Here is a 25,105-nt window from a genome sequence, read left to right on the forward strand (position 1 = left end):
GGCGTCATGATACACAGGAGTTGTCATCATGGCCATCCATGAGAATCCGGGGGGGGGGGGGGCAGTCAAATGCATTGTTTACACATGCGTGACCATATTATTTACAAACACCCCCTAAACGAGTTTTTCTCTGTGTGCAAAATAACCGCCTAAACAAGTTTTTCGTGGGCTTTATTTACACATTTTGGCTCCTAAACAAGTTGTCGCCACCCTTCAAACGCGGTTTTTTATAGTCACGCGTATGTACAGCAATGAATTTGGCTGCCCCCCCCCCCCCGCGGGATAATAATAAACTTTAGACCAGGGCGGGTGTTTCAAATATCTGTTCGAAAAATTACGAATGAATTTTCGCACAACTGGTCACCCTTCCTGTGCTTTAATGATGTACCCCCATCGATGAATACGCTTTAGTCGTGAGTAGACGTGCGTAACTTTACAAATGGCTTCATGAAACGCTCACCAGGGCCTCGTCCCATAAAGAAATTTCGATTGATCCGATCAACGTAATTCTATCGAAATCCATCAGTATCATATTTTTTTTTAAAGAAATTTGTAAAATGTCATTGGTAAACAAAGCCGAACACACCATAATTATTGTAAAAAAACCCCGATGAATTTAATAATATACATCATAATCTAGAAAATGCATGCATTTTAGATGTTGGCGTTGCTGGCTTTCCATAGTTGAGGTTGATCAGGTCAGTCACAACTCTTTATATATACTTTTATATATATATATATATATCTTAAAGTTTCACGTATTGGCTTCTCTAATAGTAACAAAATATGCTGAAGATAAATGGTAATGCTTTCAATGCCAATATAGTTTTTATTTCCTCGAATTTTCGACGGACCTCCGTCTTCTTCAGGAGTATATACAATGTGTGGTATCAATCAGAGAGCGCATCCTCAGACAGATGTTGTTATGATGACTGGATGCAGGATGTGATCCCTTCAAATAAACATGCATAGTAACGCTTGTTTGTAATTATTTAATTGTTACGTAACAATATATATACATATATATATATATATATAGGTGTGTGGGGGAGCGTGAGGATGTGTGTGAGGGTGTTTGTGTAATATACTGAGTAAAAGCCATCCTTATAAACATAAGAGTGCTCGATGAGCGTGTAGTTTCACAGACCACGATCAAGATACGAGCTTTTGCAACCGACTAATAAATCTAAAATACCATTTCGGACAATGATTATTGAAAGGAAACTTTTCAAATGAATAAGATAGGTGAAATCAATATTCTCCATAAAGACCTTATCAATTAAATAAAAGTAGGACGTTCTGAATTGTCATTATACAGAAGAACAGTTTGACGTGTTTGAAGTACACCTTTGTAGCACCTGCCATCAGCATAAATAAAACATCTACAGTTAATATACAGGAGAGGTTTACCACTACAAGTGGAATTTAAAAGTACTTTCCTTTGAAAAACTTTTTGAATAGCCTGTTAATTATCAACATAAATCAAAATGTTTGATTAGTAATAGTAGAAAAAGAGTAGTTTGCACTTCTCATTAATATATCTCTATCGCATATATTTGCAGATAAAAGCATACAGGAACATGATCAAATAGAATGGCTTATGTTAGCTTGATCTAAAAGCAGCTTGTGTATTTTTCAGATAGTATAATACCACACTCATCATGCTCATGACATTAGCAAACCCAATTGGTGTAATTTTTATTTGGCCTAACTGTTTTTTTTTTTACATTTGGTCTGATACCTGCTTAGTCTAATTTTCATGTAGTCGAACACCAACTTGGTCTACTTTCCGATTCATCCTCTTTCTACTTTTATTTTACCCTTTCTAAACAGTTAGTCTGACCATATTGACCTATATACTAATTGGTGTTAGACCAACTAGATATTAGACAAAATTGGTATGGCCTGACTGGAAATTCGACAAAAGGTATAGATGGATTCAGATGGTTTGTACACGAAATGGCTGTAGATGAAGGAGGATTAGACCATGTGGGATGATACCTTAGGTATACCAAACTGGCTTAGACTAATTGTCAATTAATTAACAGAATCACAGTATTTTTTTGCCAGCGTCGACGTAAATCAACGACTGAAAGGAAAAAAAATAATACAACTGTAATGATTTATGGCAGTACCTGCATAAAGGTGACAACTCGAAGTCTTTCCCTCTCACGTGACGCTTAAAAGCCAATCAAATGTGGAAAAAAAATCAAATGTGCAGTTTGATATGAATCGGGACATTTCGTGGATAATTACATACAGGCCTGCGTAAACGATGCACACGCTATGCATAATTATGAGGGTGTACGAGTGTGTTGTTCTCTTTCTTTTTTTTCTCACGTTATTACCTGGGAAATCAGGGGGCTCCTTTACCCCCCCCCCCGGCTACACCAGTTTTGATGACAACCTGACATTATTTCAAATATGCTAAATATGATTTTTTTTTTATTCGAGCTCTTGTGTTAAATCTAGATTTCGTGTGATCTTGTTATATAGGCCTATATAATGAAAGAAAGAACATAATAATGTCATAAACTTGTAATAGTACAATGCCGTTGAAATGAAAGTGCTAAACAGTCAGCTACGGAGCTGAGCCTCGTAATAAAGATCATAAAAGGAAAGAGGGGAGAAAATACATTGTTTCAATTATGAAGACTGAAAGCCATGAAATGTTTGACATTTTCACTTCCAATCCACGGTCAAATGTCACACCAGATTCCGGTATAGGAGGGATTTCAAAGGCATGTTTATACTAAAACAAAAATGTTTGTTATCTGTCGCACGCGAAGATATACGGGACCATTTAGGAGTTTATACAAAATGTCGCCTTGAATGATTTCAACGTAAGCATTAGTTCAGCACATGTATACGTTTCGAAATCATGATTTGCTGCGGGAGGGTGTGGGGGTTCTCACTTTCCCTAAACTTAAAAAAGAGAAATTAATTATTATCTCATGGTCACTAACTTCCATGTTTTCTAAGGTTATATATATTTCGAGACATGGGTCAAATTCACGTATCGTAATTATATTTATAATTTATTCAAAGAAATCAATCAATAAATGAAAACAAAATATTTTAATACATTTTAATGGGAAAAAATCCCCCGATACATCGTAATATGCAAATCCAATTGCTACATAACGTAAAGAATTCTTCTTTTCTTTGGCGCAATGGTAGGATTTTAGATTTTTTAAAAAATCATGCGCCAAGATATAGCTATTCGAAGGTGTTTTGGGCAACTCCAGCTGTGTGTAGAAAGAGAACGGGATAGTGTTCTCATGGTATCATGTAGAATTCACCTCATGCCCAACCTAATTCACCATTTACGTGTTAGTCAAATCGTGCATCGATAATTTGTCCTTAAAATTTCTGCCTTAGTTTATGAAATAATGAGATATAAATGAATACGAGTATGTCATGAATTTTTAATGAGCCACCATTTGGTATACTTCGCTTTTTTTTCGTTAACGTTCGGATAAAACCTAGATTCTTTCATAAATGTGTGGATTAGAATTCATCTTTGATCATGAGGTAAATCCAAGTGGTTTTTTTAATACTATAATGATAGGAAAAAAATAAGATGCTTAAGTTTTGTAAAAGAAAATAGAGGGATATGAAAGAAAGGATATATACAAAAACATCCGAAAAGGTCTAAAGCATATAGATCGGATAATCTGTTTAAAATGCAAGGTATTTATCAAATGATGAAGGATTCAAATTGCACTAAATCTGAAAAGAACAAAGATAACATCAACAAAGTAGAAATAAGCAAACAAATACAATTTTTTAAAACTAATCAAACAAGCACAAAAGTATAAATCGAGGGGGGGGAGAATCCAATTTAGACGCAATTGGTAAAGGGCCAGAAAAGTTTATAGAAAGGGGAAAATTTTTTTACCAAAATTTAAGGTCTTTTATTGGGTTTGTGAGGAGTATAGTTATAATTTTATCAAGTAGAAAATAGTGAGAGATATAACTTGAATGGCAGCAAGTGTATGATATATGAAGTAGTGTGAAAAGGCCCATGGTTACAACTTAATGTATTTTCTAAAGAAAACTAAAAATCTATTAATATATGGTACAATTGAATTGAATATTCGAATGAAGTGCTAAAAAGTATGAACACAATTTGATCGCCGAGGAGGGGAATTTTATTCTCTCTCGATAGAAAAAAGTGCTACTTTTATGAAAAACTGACATATCAACATAACTATACCCTACATCTAGTTACTTCCTTTCCTTCTATTGTCTACCAGGGCCTCTACAGCCCAAGGAAATCATTTCCCTTATGACACTTGAAATCTATCAAACATTGATAAGTTGTCACATCTTCTATGTCCTAATTTCCAAACCATCTTCGCCAAAGCGAGCGCGTGATGTTGGCAAAACCCTGGGGTGAAACATTAATACTTGGGTGGCGTCAGCTCCTATTAATGTTATGTTAGCGGGATATAAAGGCGAGAAGAGGGAGGAATATTGAGGCAAGAGATCGCAAAAGGCCCCCTGGTTATATGATGGCAGAATGTGAAATAAGGTGCGAGTATACATCAAGGGTTTATTATCTTCTCATATTGGCTCATTAGCAACGTCCTCGGCGCGATCCTATGTCGAGAAGTTTGTATCTGATTCAGTAGAATATGTAACCTCTTTTCCCCCGCCAGAATGTATCGATGTTCAGTAATATCGCCGAAAAACGAGATCAAGTTAAGGAGTTGGTAGGAATGGTTACCAACAAAAGTTTTCAAAACCAAAATGATATGATTTACAATGAGGACATTTTTATGTTTCCAAGCAAATAGAGGCAAATCGCATATGGGGTAAGATCGGGGGTGGTGGAGGCAGCCTCCTGTTACGTTTCGAAATCACAACAAGAACTCTGAAAAGGGGTAAAACTTAGTTTATGACGGCAAAAAGTCTTTAGAGCACCAAACGATATGACTTACCTTCAAGTCTGAATTTGACGAAAGGTGTTGAATATTGAGAGAGTGGGTCGGATCTGCGGTTGATTTGTTTAAAATGTTCCCCCAGGTAGATATTCCTGAATAGAAATCGCTCAAAAAAGTGTCCCAAAATCCTACATCCGTTTATGAATTGGTCTTCACAATGTAATAATTGAAGTTGGCATCAAAGGGTTCCCTGGTGTCCCCGGCGTAAAGAATCAAGAAGAAGGTGCGAAGAGTCCCAACGCGGTATTTACACCGAGTTAAAATTGGCTGCTTCATTAAATATGCGTTTCCCGCTCCCTAATCAAACCGTGTAGTCTTTTTATCCCTTTTTACGAAGGTCCTCCTTTTTTCCACGCCAGGAACGCGCACTCAACAACTGCAATTTTGGACAAGAGGCATTGTCTGACCCAGATAGGCATGGAGTTAATTTGAAATTGGAGTGGGGGTAGTGACTATGCCACGAAAAATACTCTCCATTATGACAAAAATTGCCGCATCGTCCACACTGGCCTGCGTACGTCCGCGAACTTCCGCCTTCAAGGCTCTTTGGCGCCATTATTCGCCGGCGCCTGAAAAAGTTGCACGAGGTGCCAAAAAGAGAAAAGCGGCCACGGCGCTGGCATCACCTTAACTGTCAGCTGGTGAGGCAGTGATAACGGACCAGTTTGTAATAACTCCCACCAGATTATTACTGTCGGCTCCCCTGTGTTTTCCAACACCGTAAAAGAGAGAGGGAAATATCAAATTTTTGTTCGACCTTTTATCTTGCTATTGCTTGGCCATTTAAGGCATGTGGTCGTTAAAGCAGCGCTTCATATTTTTGCATGGTCAGTCGGGCGAAAACAATATAGGGTCAAACCGGATATTAATTACCTCTGGACAGGCCGCCATGGTATTTTGTTATTTCTGTCAACTTTGTAGTGAAACAGCCCGAGTAGAGTAGTCATAAGATAACATGGTGCATGGTGCTGTCGATCTCCTATTAAAACATTTGGAAAGAAGGGAACATTATGCAAACATTTGGAAAAAAGCATTATGTACAATATTTTCCAAATGTTTTAATTTATTTTCCGGAGCTCGCTATATAAAAAAGTATCGAGGATCGAACCACCGTGTTTATTGCTTAAACACTTATAACGCTTTCATTGGCATAATTTGTGTTTTTAATGCTTTCATTTGTGTATTTTGTGTTTTATATAATGCAGTTGTTGCCAAAAAGATTAGTAGACCTATACCGATTTCGTAGGCATATTCTTCTCATTTTCTAGGGAACGCGACGTTGCAGCAAGTTATACTCGTCTAATCATTGACTGTATACATAAAAGATGACATTTAAGATGTTGGATTAAAAAGAACTAAGTATTTTTGGAATCACAATTTTCATTTATTTTGTAAACATCACCAAATTCTGCCTTAATATGTACTGTACATTCGCATAGGATTTATATTATCAGCGAACATTGTAAAGAGTATTGTCTTGCATCCATACAATTGTCATTATATTTTCGTATCAAGATTTGTTTGTTGAAAATCGTATTCTTCCCAGACAGGGGAATTGCAGTATATTCGAAGAATCGGGCATGGTGGCTCAGTGCTATAGGCGCTCGACGTATGAGAATGGCGGAGGTTTATGGTAAATAAAACATTATTATTATCAATATTAAAAAAGCTAATGCTTAAATGTTAGACGAATTCAAGTTACATGAAGAAAAAAAAAACAATTGGCTTGGATGATTACATATGTTTATTCCATAGAAAAATAGATTCCACAAATTTCAGGCAAGGGTTATTTCAGCAGTATGAGGTAGCTTTACAGTAAAGCTTAATTTATTTTGGACCAAAGACCTCACAAAAAATAATGAATGAACTAAAAAATCTACTTGACAAATAAAATGAGTCTTGTCACGTTACCTTAAAGGAAACCAAATCCTTAGAATAGCAATCTTATTGGGAAAAGTAAAATGAGAGGAGCAATTTAAAATGAGTTTTCATCAAACTTGGTTGTTAAATAAGGAAGTTATGGACGATTAAAATAGAGAGTCAAAAGGGGCCTAAGCTTTCGATCCTAGCAGAATCTTCGTCGGAGGCAAAATGACAAACGATTAAAATGTCTTGTTTTACTTTCTACATGATATGGGGATCTTCAATTGGCAAACATGCTTCAAAATGGCTTATTTGGTGGACAATTCTCCTTTTTGTTTTGTACACAATTATTAAGATTTTCCCCATTATCTTTCAAATTTCTCATTGCCCTATTCTGAGCATAATATATGTCATGTGAAAATATAATTCTTACCCCACATATTTCAAGGTCAGGAGGAAATGATGTGACATAATTATGTAAAATAAATGGGAAAACATGAAAATTTGTGTACAAAACAAAATAGGGTCGTCCACAAAATCAGTCATTTTGAAGCATGTTTGCCAATTTGAGGATACCCATAGAAAGTACAAGACTTTTTAAACGTCCATAACTTGCCTATTTCACAACCGATTTTGATGAAACTTGTTTTAAATTGTTCCTCTCATTTTACTCTTTCTAATAAGTTTGCTTCTCTTCTTGGGTTTTGGTTTCCTTTGACGATCGATCATTATTTTCATAACTAATTGGTTTATCATCGTTTTGAAGTGTATCTCGGATATTCAATAATCATATATTAGACCTATTGAATGTTGAGTTCACCTTCGAAATGATGAAACTTATCTTCCTGCAGTATACGATAGTCCAGGTCTCTGCAAGAGATTTTCTTTTTTCACACCAGACTGCCTCCAGGGTGCCGTTTCGTTAAGCTGTTCGTAAGATGAGAGCGATTTTAAGAACAACTGGTGATCCTTTCTTGTGATGGTAAATGGTATGATAAATTGGCGATGGTTTAGCGCGTAAGAAAGGATCACCAGTCGTTCTTATAAAGTCGCTCCTAACTAACGATCAGCTTTATGAAACGACCCCTGGATCAATTGCATTTCAGATGCGTAAAAAAGGATGGAGCTTGGGGCCATCGACCCCCCAAAAAAATTCACGACCAAGAAAGATAAGGTTAAAAGGGAAGACAAGAAAAAGGAAATGGGAAAAGAAATTCGATTTTTTTTTCTAAATACAATGTCAAGGTCTATAACGTAATCAAATTTGTATTTTAAAAGGGTCAAAATACATGTATATGCTCGCTCGAATTTTTTTTAGAAAATTTGACCCGTGTCCCATGTCTAGCTCCCGCGACATTCAGATTATTCATGCCACTGCTACAAAGAGTACCTTTAGATTGTCTAACTTCCAGGAGAGCAAACACTATAAAGCAAAGTAATACCGCTTTGAATACATGAATCGATAATCTGATAATGTATTAGATATACAATGGATAGTAAAAATACTTACGATGTTGGTACACACATTGTTACTCATTTTCATGATGCGACATGCAGTAGCCGATTACGACTCACATAGCTCCATGTAAACTTCAAATTAAACAGCACCAAAATCAAATTATTGTATGATAGTTTACAATTGCGCAACATATACAAAGAAGATGGTTACACAAATATGAAAGAAATAATCATTAATACTCCATCCATCCTATTTTTTCTCGTCTGTTTTGTTATCTTCATCTTCTTGGAACGGAACTGCTTCGTGTTCTCTGGGATTTAGGAAATCTTTTCCCGCCAAATCCACTTCATCCGGACATCCCAGGATCGCGGCGTTCGGAACCTTGTAAACGAGAAACGATTTTCATTTTCTAGTTATCTACTGCATTTATTGACATCACCTTTAATCAAATCACCTTACCCCCATCTCTAAACCATTTTCCCCCTTTCCCCACGAGCATGACGAGCGCCAATTAAGGATTTAAGAAAAATAATGGTATTACTATGTAGACATAATTATGTTTGATATATTTTGCTAGTCAAAACAGCGTTTCCAATGCCATTTTCAAGTTGAACATCCAATTTTAGCCTTTCAATTGAGATCGGGGCGATTTTGAAGGCCATACTGTTTTTGTGCCTTTCGATTCTTATTTTTTTGGTAACCCTATACATGTTTGCCACACCAATTACCCTTGGCCCCCTGTGCGCACCCCCCCCCCAAAAAAAAAGACTCAGCAAAAGTGCAATTCAGGTGCACGATAATTCCTCAAAGCTGATAAAAATACACTAACATCACCACTCACCCGAAAAAAGGGACCCCCTGCATTTTGTGTATGTGTGTGTGTGTCAAAACCGAGTACAAAACTTAAACTGACTACCTGATTTTGGCCTACTTGCGTCGTTTTGGGACAACTGGAACCCGCTGCATAAAAGTTAGCATTGTGATAACTATGAATGCTAACTACCATTTTAACGATGATCAATGGCCAATCAGAATCAAGGATTCCATGCAAGTTACAATTGCATGGGAAAATAACTATAATACTTTTATGCAACGGATTTCTGGTCTGATCGTCGTCTCATACTTGCGTCTTAGATTGCATCTTTAGTTTCCAGCGCGATGCGAGAATTGAGGAGCGGCGCGCAAGTCATTTTGCGTCAATCTAAAAAAATTAGGAGTAAGCATGATTTATCGTTATAGATTAAAGAATGAGTGAGGCCTATATACTCACAATTTCCATTGGTGTATAAGAAGGATGGTGATGAACCCATAGGGGGTCATTATCCTTTCTGTTATAGCACATAATGAATGACCAACGCCGTCTGTCACTGTTATTTGGACTGCTACAATGCAGAACATTGCAGTGAAAGAAAAGAGCGTCCCCAACGTCCAGTTCGACGTGAAGAAGGCCGAGTTTTTGCTTGGCGAACTCGACACGTTCAATGTCGGCGCCTGTCTGGTCCTGGATTTTAACGTGGTCAACCCGACCCATTTTGTGAGAGCCAGGGAGGATCTGTTACATGATAAAAGAAAAGGACAGTACTATGAAGTGTTTCATTTTTATCTATTTATTTATTCGTTTATTCACTTATTTATTTATTAATTCATTTATTTGTTTGATATTCATTTATTCATTCCATTCATTCATTTATTATTTAAGAGAGTAAGGAGGTCATGAGTGCCACATTATATCCCTTTTTCACTTTGGCATCGCCTTGTTTAATTATTTTAATTTTATTCTATATAATTATATAAACTTGACTTGGGGTGGGAGGCAATCCTCATCAATTTAGGTTTTTTCCTACTTATCAAAAAAAGTGACACGTTTGCTTCTGCGACATTTGTTCATGCCTTAATATCTCAGAGGGTATAGAGTTAGAGTTGGGGTATTGTATTGTAAAAGAGTTTTTGGTTCAAAATTACGTAAAGATAAAGGATTAAGGTTTATTCAGTTTTGGAGGTTAGGTTAATATTTAGCTTAACGTGCAGAATTTCAATCGGAGCAATCGTCGCCGGAGCAGATGTCATGGAACCTAAATACCTTAGCTCTTTCCCTTTGTTGCAATCGATCTGTTATGTACTTGACCCCAACGGAAATCAAACAAAAGATATCGGGGGTGTTTCACAAAAGATTTAAGTTTGACTTAAATCGCACTTAAATCCCGACGTGTAGCAACGCGCGATCTTAATGATGTGATGCCGTTTCATAAAGCTGTTCGTAACAGCGACTTTAAGAACGGCTGGTGATCCTTTCTTACATGAATGCGCTAAACCATCGTCAATGAAAACACCGTTTACCACAAGAAAGGATAACCAGTCGTTCTTAAAGTCGATCTTAACTTACGAACAGCTTCATGAAACGCCCACCAGTACCACAGAGATACGATCTTATACTAAGCTCCCAGTACGCAGTACTGCGCGCTCTCTTGGCATGATCTGGGGCCCGTTGCAGAAAGAGTTGTAATCAATTGTAACTCTAAAAATCATGCGAAACTTGATTTTCAACCAATCAACAGCGCGCATTTGGAACTTTCGATTTATATTTTGACTTGCGTTTAAACGCAACTCTTTATGCAACGGGCCCCCTGACCAATGTGGTCATACATTTTTATTCTCCACGCAACTATAGGCATTTAAATACAACTTAAGTCATACTTTGTGAAACACCCCTCCGGGGGAGTGTCATTACCTGAAGGCATCCATTTTCTTTGTCGCATTTATCGAAAGCAATGAAGACAGATCCCATGTAGGGATAGAGACATCCATTATTGTACCAATATCTGTACGAAGGAGAGTATTTCAAACATAATAACGAACATTATTTTCTTCTTATTCAAATTTAGGGTTTCCAGTTTCATTTAAAAAGTCATCAATTACTAACAAATTATTTCATGACAACCTGTTCTACTACAATATAACAAATACTGAACCACAAACTTTAATACACTTATTCTGTTTATGCCCTATTGTTTCTAAGTTTTGGAGGTAAATACTTGGTTGAATTTCCACAATATAAGTTATCACAATTTTCAAATATTTATATATGTTTTGGAGTTCCAAGTAAGTTTCAACATCTCTCAAACACAATAAATTTGTTTGCAAAATACTTCATTTTTTCAGAACAAAATGTCAAGAAGGACAACTTTCGTTCGCTTTATTCATAAATGAGTTGAAATTTGTTGAAAATGTTGAAAAGTTTATTGCTTTCAAAAAGGGCAAGGAGATGCTACATTATAAAAAATGGAGACCTTTTACTAATTTTTCACCAAGTTGAGACTTGCTTGTATTTGTTATGTATTTTATTGATGTACTTTATCTTCATTACGATGAATATTGATGTATCTTGATGTATCTTGTTGTACACGATGAATATTGTACATATGTTTTGTTTTATTGAAGCAATATAAGTTTCAAAAAAGAAAAAAAATACTGAAATAATATTAGTATTTGAGATATAAAGCCGGACCAAGATTGGCAGCGAACATGGCGAATGAGATGTATCTGATGCATGTATACGAGGGAGGGATATGAAAGAGGTGGGGAAAAGTCATTGAGAGATATGTAGGTTACGAAGAGAGAACGAGGAGGAAAGAAAACAAGGTAGAAAATGGGAGAAGAATGGTTTGACAGATGAAGAAGAAAAGATAGAGTTAAAGAATATTATGTATGACTTTAAACTTGTATATATTATTATAATTTATTTCATTTTGCCTCGATCCGAAGAAGATTCTGCTAGGATCGAAAGCTTAGGAACATTTTGACTCTCTTATTATCATTTATTGTGTATAAAATATAGCCCCCCTATAAAATATATAATAAATAAATAAATATATATATATATATATATATATATATATATATATACACTGTTAGAAAAAATAAAAGAAGTTCCTGCAGCAGAGTCTCGAGAACACCTGTAATCTTACCGAATTGCGTAATCTTACAGGAAATTGGTATTTGATGTATGGAATCTTACAAATTTCCTTGAATAAAACACCCTTTTCCCCTTTTTAAACAGACCTGTTCTGTTAAATTGCAGAAAAATTCTTGTTTTATGAATTTACAGAATGATTCTGTTATTGCTTTCTACAAAATCTTCTGTTTATTTTCTGTAAAATCACGGGTTTTTTACCAATTTCCTGTAAGATTACGCAATTCGGTAAGATTACAGGTGTTCTCGAGACTCTGCTGCAGGAACTTCTTTTATTTTTTCTAACAGTGTATATATATATATATATATATATATATATATACTGCACTACTAATATAAAGCCAGGGTAATTATGCTGCATATACTGTATATATATATATAGAGAGAGAATTATACTTGCTTATATAGCGCTTAATACTTACTTTGTCGGAAGTCTCTAAGATTAATTTACACTCTGGAGGAGTGACAACCTTCTTTGACAAAATAGTTAAGGCTAGGTCCCACAGAAAATTGACCAAACCTTGTTTTCGATATAATTTTATACACTGCTTTTTATGGTTTCTTGTCAAGTCGAATGTGCCGATTCAAAATCTGAATGATATGCCCATATGCCACTCTGCAAAATTGTCCTTGAGCATTTTGAATTGGCAAAATCCTTTGTATGCAAATTACCCATGGAAATCATCACAAAATTGCACACACTTTGACAATAAAATACCTGTAATAGTGACGTAGGAGTGAAAACATGATATTTTACAAAATATTTATATTCGTGATATTCAAAATGGTCACGATAGACCCCTGTATACTCCTTTATCATGTTTATATAAGATATGAATGGGGAAAATAATTTTTCAAAGGAGAGGGCACTGAATTATTTTCCACTATAGAGATGGCACCATACTGAATGCAATTGTGATCTATGAGTAAAATATTTCATGAAAACATGATTTTAAATAAAATAGATAACTTTTTCTGCTATGTAGGGGATAAATACTGTATTTTGAAATTCAAGATGGCCGCCATGGGCCCCAACAGTGTTATGTACAATGTGAATGGGGACAAATAATTTTGATAGAATTTGGTTTTGCTTGGCTATGAAATTAATCATGATTGTTTGATATGAGTGACAATATTTTCCTCATGGCCCACAAACACATGCATTTTATGGTGCCCATTCTTGTCGAAAAGTAGTTTCCCCATTCGCATTGTACATGATATACAATACTGTTAGGGCCTAGCTATGTCGGCTAATTTGAATTTCAAAATGCAGCATTTATCACCATTTTATATAGCAATAGAAATTATAAATCTCGTTAGAAATCATGTTGCCAGACGGTATGTTCACATATCACAATAGGCATTTTGTATCACAAGCAAAGCCAAATTTTGTCGAAATTATTTGTTCCCACTCAAATTGTTCGTAATAAGGGACGTATGGCAACCATTTGGAATATCAAATTACAGCATTTATTACATGACATAAGTAATGATATATTTCGTTAGCAGTCATGTTTTCAAACAGTACTTCACTCAAAGATCACAGTTATTCACTCTTGTGAAATTGTTTTTTTGCCCATTCATATTGTAGATTTAGATTTATTTATTATTATAATCGTACATAATAGAGAATACAGGGGTCTGTGGCAGCCATTTTGAATACCAAAGGAAATAATTATTTTGTAAAAAATAAAATGTGTGTTAGACATTATTTCATTCCTGGGTCACAGAATACAGGCATTTATGGTCAATGTGTGTGTAGTCTTGTGATTCCCTTGTAATTTACATTATTTTGGCGACCATAATGGATTTTGCCAATTTGCGAAAATGGCTCAAGGTTTCGCGAGTGTCATCATTCAGGCTTCATGGAATTAACACCCTTTAATTGACAAGAAAATATCAAAATTACAGTGCATGTGATTATATTTTTTAAATAAAAGGTCGTGCATCCTCTAGCCTGGATTTACCTTGCATATTGATGAAAAATGTTGCATTTACCACTTAATATGGTTCGACCCAACATTTAACACTGCTTAAAATGTTTGGTCGAACCATCTAAAGTGGTGCAACATTTTTTTAAAGGTTATCACCCATCCAATCTTTCAATTGTTGATTTAACATAATTATCATTTTTTTAAATGTAGATATAATCATAAGCAAACGATAAATACAGAAGTTTACTTTTTCTCCGCTGTTGCATCAATAGTTAGGCCTATGTAAACATGTTCTCCTTTCATATTATTTTTATTTTACTTCAGATGATGTTGTAAAAATCAATGAAAATTTACCCGTAGTCCTGATGCCAATTAAATCGTCCTCCTGTTCTAGCAGATTTCATTATCATCTTACTATGGTAGTGATAGACTTCACCTCCGAGGAGCTAGACCAGAAAGAATAGGATGGAGGAATTAGCTTAGTGCCCAGAAGGAAAAACCAGTTCCACTGGACCAGTTAGACCAGTATAATTTTAACTGGTAACTCTGGAAATTGGAACATCGGTTTACTGGTCTAACTGGTCATACTGGTCCAGTTAAAATTTTACTAGTCCAGTTAAAAATTAAACTGGTCTTGAAGTACTGGAATTTTATACTGGTCTTGTTTCTGGTGGTTGTTACTGGTCTCAATGGTCTTCATACTGGTCTCACTGGTCGTCTTACTGGTCTAAACGGTCCTCAAACTGGTCGAACTGGTCCTCGTACTGGTCTTACTGGATCAGTTTATTACTTGCATTTGGTTTGTTATATAACAAGGCCAGTGAAATGTGATGGAAAAGATGGTTAGTAAATTAATCTTTCTGCTGTTATTTTGAATGTGATGTATAAAACTACACATTTTCATTGTGAATTAGTTCACACAATTATTTTGAAGGTTTTCAAACAACAATGAGTGCTATATTGCAAAGATATTCCATTATAAATCCTGATTTTTCTTTAAAAAACAGGAAATATGCAAATGAGGTAAACCACGTGATCAGCATCATCAGATTACTGGTATTACTGGTCTTGACCAGTTTAATTTCAAACATTGAATTACTTTAGACCAGTTGACTATATATCAGAGGAATACATCTTCCCAGAAGGAAAAACCAGTTCCACTGGACCAGTTAGACCAGTATAATTTTAACTGGTAACTCTGGAAATTGGAACATCGGTTTACTGGTCTAACTGGTCATACTGGTCCAGTTAAAATTTTATTGGTCCAGTTAAAAATTAAACTGGTCTTTGTACTGGAATTTTATACTGGTCTTGTTTCTGGTGGTTGTACTGGAATTTTATACTGGTCTTGTTTATGGTGGTTGTTACTGGTCTCACTGGTCTTCATACTGGTCTCACTGGTATTCATACTGGTCGAACTGGTTCTCTAACTGGTCGAACTGGTCCTCGTATGCATCAGTAATCATCAGATTACTGGTATTACTGGTCTTGACCAATTTAATTTCAAACATTGAATTACTTTAGACCAGTTGACTATATCAGAGGAATACATCTTGCTTTGATCTTAATCATAATTAGAGGAAATAATTATTTTAATGATAATATTAATACTCGGTAATTATGATATTAATAATAATAATTACAATATCAATAACCATAATAACAGTAATAAGAATGATTAAAACAATGATCATAATAATCATAATAACAATAATTGTGATAATTATATTAGCAATGATGATAACAATGATAAATGATAACTTTCTCTGAATTGCAAGATTCATTTTTCATAATTTGTTAAATGATCTGACTTGAAATAAAGTCATATTTATTTGACCAGTAAACAGAATGCAATTGTTTGAACTGGTCTCCAGTTCATTTTTACTGGTCCAGTTAAAAATCAACTGGTCCAGAAACATATACTGGAACCAGTAAAAATCCACTGGAAACCATTTATTGGACCAGTAACACCAGTTTAATGAAAATAATTAAACTGGTATTACTAATTGCTTCAACTGGAATGCAATTGTTGGAACTGGTCTCCAGTTGATTTTTACTGGTCCAGTTAAAAATCAACTGGCCCAGTAAAAATATACTGGAAACCAGTAAAAAAAATTACTGGTCTTACTGGTTTTTCCTTCTGGGTGGGATGGTCCATTAATAAACTTTTCTTCTTCTCCTCCTTCTTTTCTTCTCTCGTTCTTCTTCTTTTCTTCTTCTTCTTCTTCATATTACTCCTTTTGTAAATATATTAATCACTTTTTACCCTTCAAACTACAATTAAATAATGAAAAAGGACACATACACCCCTCCCCTTATAGAAGAATTAAACATAACTCACTTTTCCCATAAACCCGCCGACTTTCTCTGACTTTGCAATCACACCAGTGATGTCATTTCCGGGATGACTCCAAATCACATGCCCAAGATTACGCCCGTGGCCGTCCCCGACACTGTAACGGTGTTTGAGGATGCCCTTGTTGTGTTCAATAGCTTTATGGAGTTTCTTTATCTCCTCATCACCAAGGAGCGATCTTAATTGAAGTTGAAATGGTATGCATCAGTATCATATAATGAGGCAAAGGCAAATGCTTTGAGAAGACACTTAATTTGCGTTGTCCGGGGCAAGACTTTTGAAAAGTCACAAGCGAGAGAAATATTTCACCGTAGTAAAATGAAAATGTATTTGTGACAGGTCGTAGCGTAATATTTAGACAATCATATAACATTTCACCCTTTCATTTCCTCCTTTTTCGATGAATCCCCCCCCCCCCTGTGGAAGGGGAACCGGACCAGTGCCCCAAGCCCATCTCTCCTTGATACGCCATCAGTGTTATGAACAGTGTATTATGAGCTTGCAACGTGAGTTAATGAGTTGCCGATATGAGAGAAAGACAGCCTCCCATGTACTTGTAAAGGCTCAATATTTATTCAGTAACATATTTAATATGTTTGTTAAAAATGATCAAGAATATAGCAATTTCACAAATTATTTTTTTTTATAATTCTTACTTATTCAATGTGGAATTTAAATGACAAAATAATCTGGATTTGAATTCAAGACTGAAGAATTGAAATAGAGAAATATCATACTACACATAATATAGAATTCTCATACCTGACAATAACATAACCTTTCTCATCAAATGACCTCCTCACCTCTGGGGTCACGTCAAGACCTTCAACAAATTGATAATCTGCAAAATAATCAATAAACAATGAAAACAAGGCATTAATGCCAAAATCATATTGCTAGTATTTATCATATCAGTTATCAAAACTGAAGAGAAATTCAAAGGATGCATAGCACCCCCACCCCTTCCCTCTGAAATTGTTCAAAGAAAAGTCGATTTCCCGTTCACTGATCTTCAAATGCGTATCAAGTATTCGCGACAGGCAAAATTGTCACTTCATGCGGTATTGGCGGTAATTTTTTTTAGTGAAGTTGATCATTTTTCGAATAAAAGAAATATCCAAATCGTTGATGAAACTACCACAATTTGTTCTTCCAAAATACACTGGAGAAATATTAGCATGCATATAGGCATACATATAGAGAAGGTGCAAACATACAAGAAATTTATAAAATAATTACTGTTAGCAAAGGGCCAAACTCCCCCCTCCCACTCTGGGGGGGGGGCAGTCAAATATATTGCTGTACACACGCGTGACCAAGTAATTTCCAAACACCCCCTAACCGAGTTTTTGTCTGTGTGCAAAAAAAAAATCCAAAACAAGTTTTTCGCGGGCTTTATTTACACATTTTGGCCCCTAAACAAGTTGTCGCCAAAATATGACATCGGGGAAAAAGCTTTGGGAAAAAATATACCCTGAACACGTTTGGCTAGTCTTAAAAAAGAAGCTTTTTTTGGGGGAAAAACATACCCTAAATACGTTTGACCCCGCGATTGACAATTGACCATTCTTTCAAGACCAGTAAACTTTGTCTTGAAGATTTGAGCTTAAAACACCCCTTTAAATGCGTTTTTTTATGTTAGCAGCAATTTATTTGACCCCCCCCCGGGACTTTTTATATCTTACCTGTTTCGATTTCCACGATTCATTCAAAATACGTGTTCCACGATCTCTAATCACGCGGCCCTCGAGGTCTACGTGCTCCAATTAACGCACCTCCCTTGTCATTGTTTTTATTATCGTATTGATTTGAGTTTTCTATCTTACCTGTTTTGATTTCCATGATTTAGTAAAAAAAAAATGTCCCTGACTCCCTCGACTTCTATGCACAGCCCTCCAGAGCCGTCGGATAGGGCAAATATTGTTTCTGTGTCTTGTACGTGCACCAAGTCACCAACGTATCTCCTATGTCATCGTTTTTATTATCGTATTGATTTCCCTATCAATATATTTATAGGCCTTAAATGAGTGTTTGCTGATCAAAGTTCCTATACTTACAGATTATGCGTTCATTGGCAAGTCTGACTAAAACAGTAACAATTGTTTTCGTTGTTTAAGTTGATGGCGCTATCCACAAAAGTCCGATCTCATCGCCAGGCTTGCTTTGTATGACTCGAAGCTCAAGTGTGTTTTTTAGTGATTCTGATATTTGCACTATGAGAAGGTTGTTTTCGTTTCATTGATTGCTATTGCCCAATGCTGTTCCACATAAGAAATTTGAAAATAAATGTCAAGTTTACCGTAAGTGTCTTTATTGCTCAACCGCGTAGCCAGGATTTCATTTTGGAGGGGGCGGTAAATGCACGCAAAGCGTGCCAACACTTACAGAGAGCGCGCGAAGCGCGCTCCCTTGGGGGTGGGTGCAGGGAGGGGGAGTTTCCCCCTCCCGCGCGAAGCTTTTGGTGTTTCATAAATTAAAATTAAAAGGAGCCGTCTCTCTTGTCTCTAGTGCCTATTTCAGCTCCAATTCAGTAGACTCATTGTGATTTTGAACATTGTTTTCATGAAAAGGGTCCCGACTAAAGGGTCTTCTCAAAGATATATTGAATACTTCCCTTGGAAAGATCAGATTTGATTACAAACAATTTAGCGACAGTGCATATCTTTAACTCGCAAAACAGAGGAGAAGAAGTGTATATATGCCGGGAGAAAGATATTCAGCCCTGCGCAGAGCAATGCCGGAAACTCTGAAATTTCAAAGGGCGGACGTTTTATCAAAATAATGCAGATACGTCTAATACCACTGTAGGGTGGCTACTGGAGTTAGAATACTTAGGGTTCACTACACAGGTGTTAACTATATAAATTCCACAGAGAAGTTTCTTTATTCAAAGCTAGGGTCCAACTCCCCGAGAGCACATGGCCCACTTTATTTCTGCTGCCTTTCCAAAAACTATAGTCATCCAATTCACATAAACATCAACCAATCAAAAGGTAGTGTGTCCTCTGGGTGGACACACTCTATCTATAATACATGAAACATAGGATAGATCAGATAACCAATCAGGAAGTAGTGCATGCAACATAAAAGAAATCAATAGCCAATCAGCAAGAGGTGTGTATAGTGTATCAATGTGTGTATAACCGAACATAGAGAGAATCAATGAACTAAAGCACATAATCCAGGTCAACTCCATGTCTGGCTAAACAAAGAAGTGATATTTACAAACACTGAGCAGATGTATTGAATTGCATCTCACATTCCAACTTGTTTATAGAAAGTTCTCTGACCTATAGTATACTGAAATGAATCTAACCTGTACATGAAAGTTCTCTGATCTATGGAAATAAGGCTCTACATAATACTCCCTCTTACAGTAAAAATGTCCTCATTTTTTTTTTTTTTTAATTGAGATGTATCTTCCAATTTCTTTTTCCTTTTGTTTTTATCTAACCAACTTTTTCAAACCAAAATCAGTCCTGCATTATTGTTAAACATCATACAGTTTACACCAGACAAATTTATCCTTCTTTGATATCTACAAAATACATGTATTTTTTTTTAAATATATTGTGGAAAGGTTCTTGTAAAAACCAAAAAAAAAAAAATACAACTTTGCAAAAATAGTTATGTATTTTCATTTAAATCATGAAAAATAATTGTAAACTAAGATGTCAATAAATATTGACCTCTCCAACTCAACATTATATCAGTTAGCCTTCTCATCTGAAACCAGAAAAGAATGATTCTGTATCTCAACTGGATATAAGTATATCAAATTGAAAGGCATAAAATCCTTGTTTTCAACATCAGCTGAATTATAGAAAAATCCAAGTTGTCAAACTTAAGACAATACTTCCACAGCCTAAAAAAAACAACAACATGAATATCAAAATCTCAAACACATCATCTCTGTACTAAATCAATTTTTTTCAAAGAGAAGAAAAAAAAAATATTTCCTTTGTTTCCCATATTTTCCTCTGTAAACACTGTTTTTTTTTTTCTTTTAACTTATAAGCTGTGTCCATGTACAGTGAACTACTTTTTTTCTCTCTTTTTTTTTTAACATATTTTCTTTCAAGCTATAAGCTGTGTACAGTACATGTATCATGTACTCTTGAAACATAACTTCCAGTGTTATCACCTTTCTCTATTCGAACACTGTCCTAAAACTGTGTCCTGCAAGGATTGCAAAACAATACTAAACATTACTTGTTTGCCATTTTCTATACCATGACAACTTCACCTGTCCAAAGTTATACCATGTCATTGAGTTTGGAATAGTAAAAGAAAACACGAACAAAGCTATACCATTGTAAATGTTCAATGCGTTGCCAATTACACGTTGGAAGATCAGTATAATTCAAAATTAAACCGCTACACCAAGTGTCTAAAGAAAGTTTTCAGTTTACTTTTACTTCTTGACAAAAAAAATAAATAAATAATGAGCGTACTAGCAATTAAATCATCCATTAAAAGTATGCCTTCTCTTTATATCCAATGCATGGCATAAATTCATGTATGTTTTGTCCTAGTCCTATCAAAAATAGGCATTTACAAAAATATACCAATATGGAAGAAAAAGAAGATTCTCTTACACTTTGCCATGTTAACTGAGTAGCATATCTTTTGGTATTTTTTTTTCTGTATTCCTGCTTGTTTTTGAGTAAGTAGCATTAAGCATGTCATATAAACCACATGTGACATTTACATTAAACATCATATATACTGCACAGATAATAAATTCTTTTTTTTTTTTTTTCTTAAGTACTGACTATCCTAGTAGGAAGAGCAGAGCGAAGGTGCTCAACCTGAGATCGAACCCGGGATTATTCTGCCCGAACGTCGTGGTTCGTCTCTCTCTCGAGAAAAAAAACCATGCAAAGAAAGATTTGATCATTGCTGATTGAAAAAAAAAACTATCTGATCTGTAGAGCGAGGGTACAGACCAGCAGTAGATAGCCTCAGGATTATTCTGCCTGAACGTTGTGGCTATCACTGTATAATTGTATTACCTATCGTGGCTGAATCCTTCAAATTCTCGAAGTTTGATGTTCCAGAGTTAAAATTCCTTGTATTTGAATGTAATCCTCAAAGTGAAAACAAATATTTCCAAAAAGATATGATCCTGAGTTCAAACTTGAAGACTTCCTCGAAGCGAAGACAAATATTTCCAAAAAGATGTGATCCAGAGTTCAAACTTGAAGGATGTATGAAACAAAATTTAAAGTCTGACGGTCATCAATCTCTGACTCGTTGGAGTTCTTTCATATAACGAAATATGTGATTCATCTAGCACATGACGAATGACCATGACCATTATGAATAAACAATAATAAAGCAAACAAAATTTTATAATGCATGCATTTCAACTGAGTTCATGCATCCAATGGTATGTCTTGATACACTTAAAACTGAGTTCATGCATCTGTTTGGTCATGTGTGGATAAATAAGTTCACGTATTCCATTCATTGTATGCATATTAAAGTTCAATCTCTGTTAATCCAGCATACTATGTCAGTCACGTAGTAATATCCAGCGAAATGAAGTTATCTGTAGACAGTAGTGGTCCTATAGTTCCAATATTAATCACCAGACTATCCATATATCTCAGTTTTCTTTAAGATGATGAGTCAAATACACTTCCAAATGATTAATGTTTTACTCACGAAGTATCATATTCCTTTAATCTCCTAGGTGGTATTAATAAACGTCCACTTCGTGATCGTCGTGGAGGTTGCTCAACATTTGCCTGACATGGCAGCATTGGCAGTTGTTCTCCATCCTCTTGGGGGAAGGGGATGGGTATCACAATCGAAAGGGTATCAGGTCTCCATCGTCTACCTGGGGGGCTGGCATTGGTAGTTGTTCTCCATCCTCTTGGGGGAAGGGGATGGGTATCGGGTACCTCTCGGCTGCCTGGGGGGCTGGCATTGGTAATTGCCCCTGGTTCACCTGGGGGGCTGGCATTGGTAAGTGCCCCTGGTCCGCCTGGTGGGGTGGAATTGGTAGTTGACCCTCATCTGCCTGGCGGGGTGGAATTGGTAGTTGACCCTCGTCTGCCTGGCGGGGTGGAATTGGTGGTATTTGTGGTTGCCACCAAATATCAAAAGAGTCTGCAGGCCTATTGAAGGAGGATGTAGACCTGTTAAGGGAGGAAAATGGTATATTGAAGGAGGGAGTAGGTGTATTGAAGGAGGAAGTAGGTTTACCGAAGGAGGAAGTAGGAGTTCCCATCCTTGACCTAAAAGGCTTCAAACGATTGTGGTGTACAATCTTTACATCTCCGTTCCTAGAAATCTTGTAGTTCAGTCCCTCAGTACATGATGATAGAACTTTATATGGTCCCTTCCAATTCGGCTCTAGCTTGTTCCGCACGTTCACCGGATCATGTAACCAAACCAGATCACCTGTGGAATAAGTGATAGTCCTATTTCTCTTGTCATAATGTTCCTGTTGGGCTACCTGTGCTTTCCTTGTATGCTCCTTCACAAATCTAAAGGCTGTAGACAGACGTTTATTCAGTGAATCTGTGTAACCTTCTAGAGTCGAAGTAGGATGTGAGGTAGCTGCTGGCGTTGGGAAGTTGACGTTGGCTGGAGTCCTAGCCTCTCGTCCATGCATTATGAAGTAGGGTGATAACCCAGTGGTAGAATGTACACTAGAGTTATATGCCAATTGAAGTTGGTGTAAATGGCTATCCCAGTCTCCACCTTGGTCTGCAATGTACTTGGCTAGTTGATCTTTCAGGACTCTATTGGCTCTCTCCACAAGACCGGCACCCTGAGGGTGGTATGGGGAGGACCTTGTCTTCTCTATTCCCAGATTTTTACATAATTCTTGCAAAAGTTTGGATTCAAACTGCCTTCCTTGGTCTGTGTGCAGGCTTTCAGGCACTCCATGTTCTTGGATGTAATCTTCACAAATGTGCCTGGCCACTGTCTGTGCTGTCTGGTCTTTCATCGCATACAAATTCAAGTATTTGCTAAAATGATCCACTACCACCAGCAGATATTTATATCCGTTCCTAGATCTCGGAAGTTCAGCTATGTCAGCAAACACTTTCTCCAGAGGACGTGTAGTGGTAATAGTCATTAACTTTGCTCTGTATGGTGGATTAGGAAGGCGAAAAGATTCACATGCCTTACAGGTGTTACAATAATCCACTATATCCTTATGCATATAAGGCCAGTAAAATGACAAATGAGCTCTCTGCAATGTACGTCGTGCACCAAAATGACCAGATGAAGGGTGACCATGCAAATTATGTAGAACTCTCTGTAATAAGGATTTTGGGATTACAGTTTGGTAAGTGTATATCTCTCTAGGCTTGTCATAGGTCTTCCTACATAAAATGCCTTGCCTAATTACAAGACGAGGGAGCTGCCAAAGTAGTCGTCGCATACAAGCAGAATGTTGGCGACGTTCTTTCCAAGTAGGGTGATATCCATCTTTGACATACTCCATAACCTTAGAGATGTCTTCGTCTAACCGTTGGTGTTGAAGTAGGTCGTGGTCAGAAATCAAATCACTATGTGATCTCTTCTTGACGTTAGGAAGATTGTTTGCCTGAGTTTCATCACATTTAACTGATGTAGGTTGAGTTTCATCACATTTAACTGGTGTAGGTTGAATGTATGTAGTTTGAGTACCAGTAGTAGATGACGGTGATGAAAGAGGCTGGTGAAACGTCTGAGTACCAGTAGTACATGAAGGTAATGAAGAAGGCTGGTGAAACGTCTGAGTACTAGTAGTCTTGGATGTCGAGGGAGGATGAATATTTAGATCAACCTTCTCCTTGGGTGTTTTCGTCACCGCATTGCACTCAACATATTCCTGTTTCGTGTCGTTTCTTTGACCATCCAAGCGTCTTGACATAGCATCTGCATTCTGATGAGAACGACCACGTCTATGTCTTATGTCAAATGAGTAGGCATTCATCTCAACAATCCAACGAGCTCTTCTTCCTGTTGCATCATCCTGAATGGGGACTTTCCTATAACCCAAAAGAGGTTGGTGGTCTGTCACAATATCAAAGTGTTGACCTCGGAGATAGTGCCTAAAATGTCGAATAGCACATACTATCGCCCACAATTCGCCCACAATTCGCGGTCATATGTAGACCACTTCTGCTGAGGTCTTGTCAGCATCTGACTGAAGTAGGCTATGACTCTTTCCTTTCCTTGCTGTACTTGTGAGAGGACAGCCCCAACTGCATCAAGTGAAGCATCTGTAGATAGGATGAAACCATGATTAAAATCAGGATATGCTAGAAGAGGGGGACTAGTCAAAGCAGTTTTTAAGTGACTGAAAGCAGCGTCACACTCTGTGGTCCAGATGAAGGGTGTGCCCTTGTGAGTAAGCCTAGTCATTGGAGATGCAATCTGTGAAAATCCAGGTATAAAGCGTCTGTAGAAAGAGGCTAAGCCCAAGAATGATCTAACATCAGTGGCAGTCCTTGGTTGTGGCCATCTAGTCACTTTCTCTGTATTACTAGGATCAGGGAGGACACCTTCCGAGCTGATTACATATCCAAGATATGTAACTTTCCTCTTGAAGAAGTGACATTTTGA

At 36.5% G+C, this 25,105-nt stretch overlaps 1 protein-coding gene across 1 annotated transcript; it reads right to left on the reverse strand.

Annotated features, from left to right (window-relative positions):
• Positions 1-7,826: 7,826 nt before the first annotated feature.
• On the reverse strand, positions 7,827-18,500 carry LOC121429018 (L-proline trans-4-hydroxylase-like). Its single transcript, XM_041625914.1, has 7 exons — positions 18,358-18,500; positions 17,294-17,372; positions 16,517-16,709; positions 14,530-14,621; positions 11,000-11,090; positions 9,542-9,823; positions 7,827-8,652 (listed from the first exon to the last, which is right to left on the reverse strand). Exons 1-7 carry the CDS (start codon positions 18,371-18,373, stop codon positions 8,521-8,523), a joined length of 885 nt encoding a protein of 294 aa, XP_041481848.1. The 5' UTR covers positions 18,374-18,500; the 3' UTR covers positions 7,827-8,520.
• Between the last annotated feature and the right edge of the window lie 6,605 nt (positions 18,501-25,105).

The sequence above is a fragment of the Lytechinus variegatus genome, chromosome 15 (genome assembly GCF_018143015.1).
Source record: "Lytechinus variegatus isolate NC3 chromosome 15, Lvar_3.0, whole genome shotgun sequence".
In the NCBI taxonomy this organism is placed as follows: Eukaryota; Metazoa; Echinodermata; class Echinoidea; order Temnopleuroida; family Toxopneustidae; genus Lytechinus; species Lytechinus variegatus.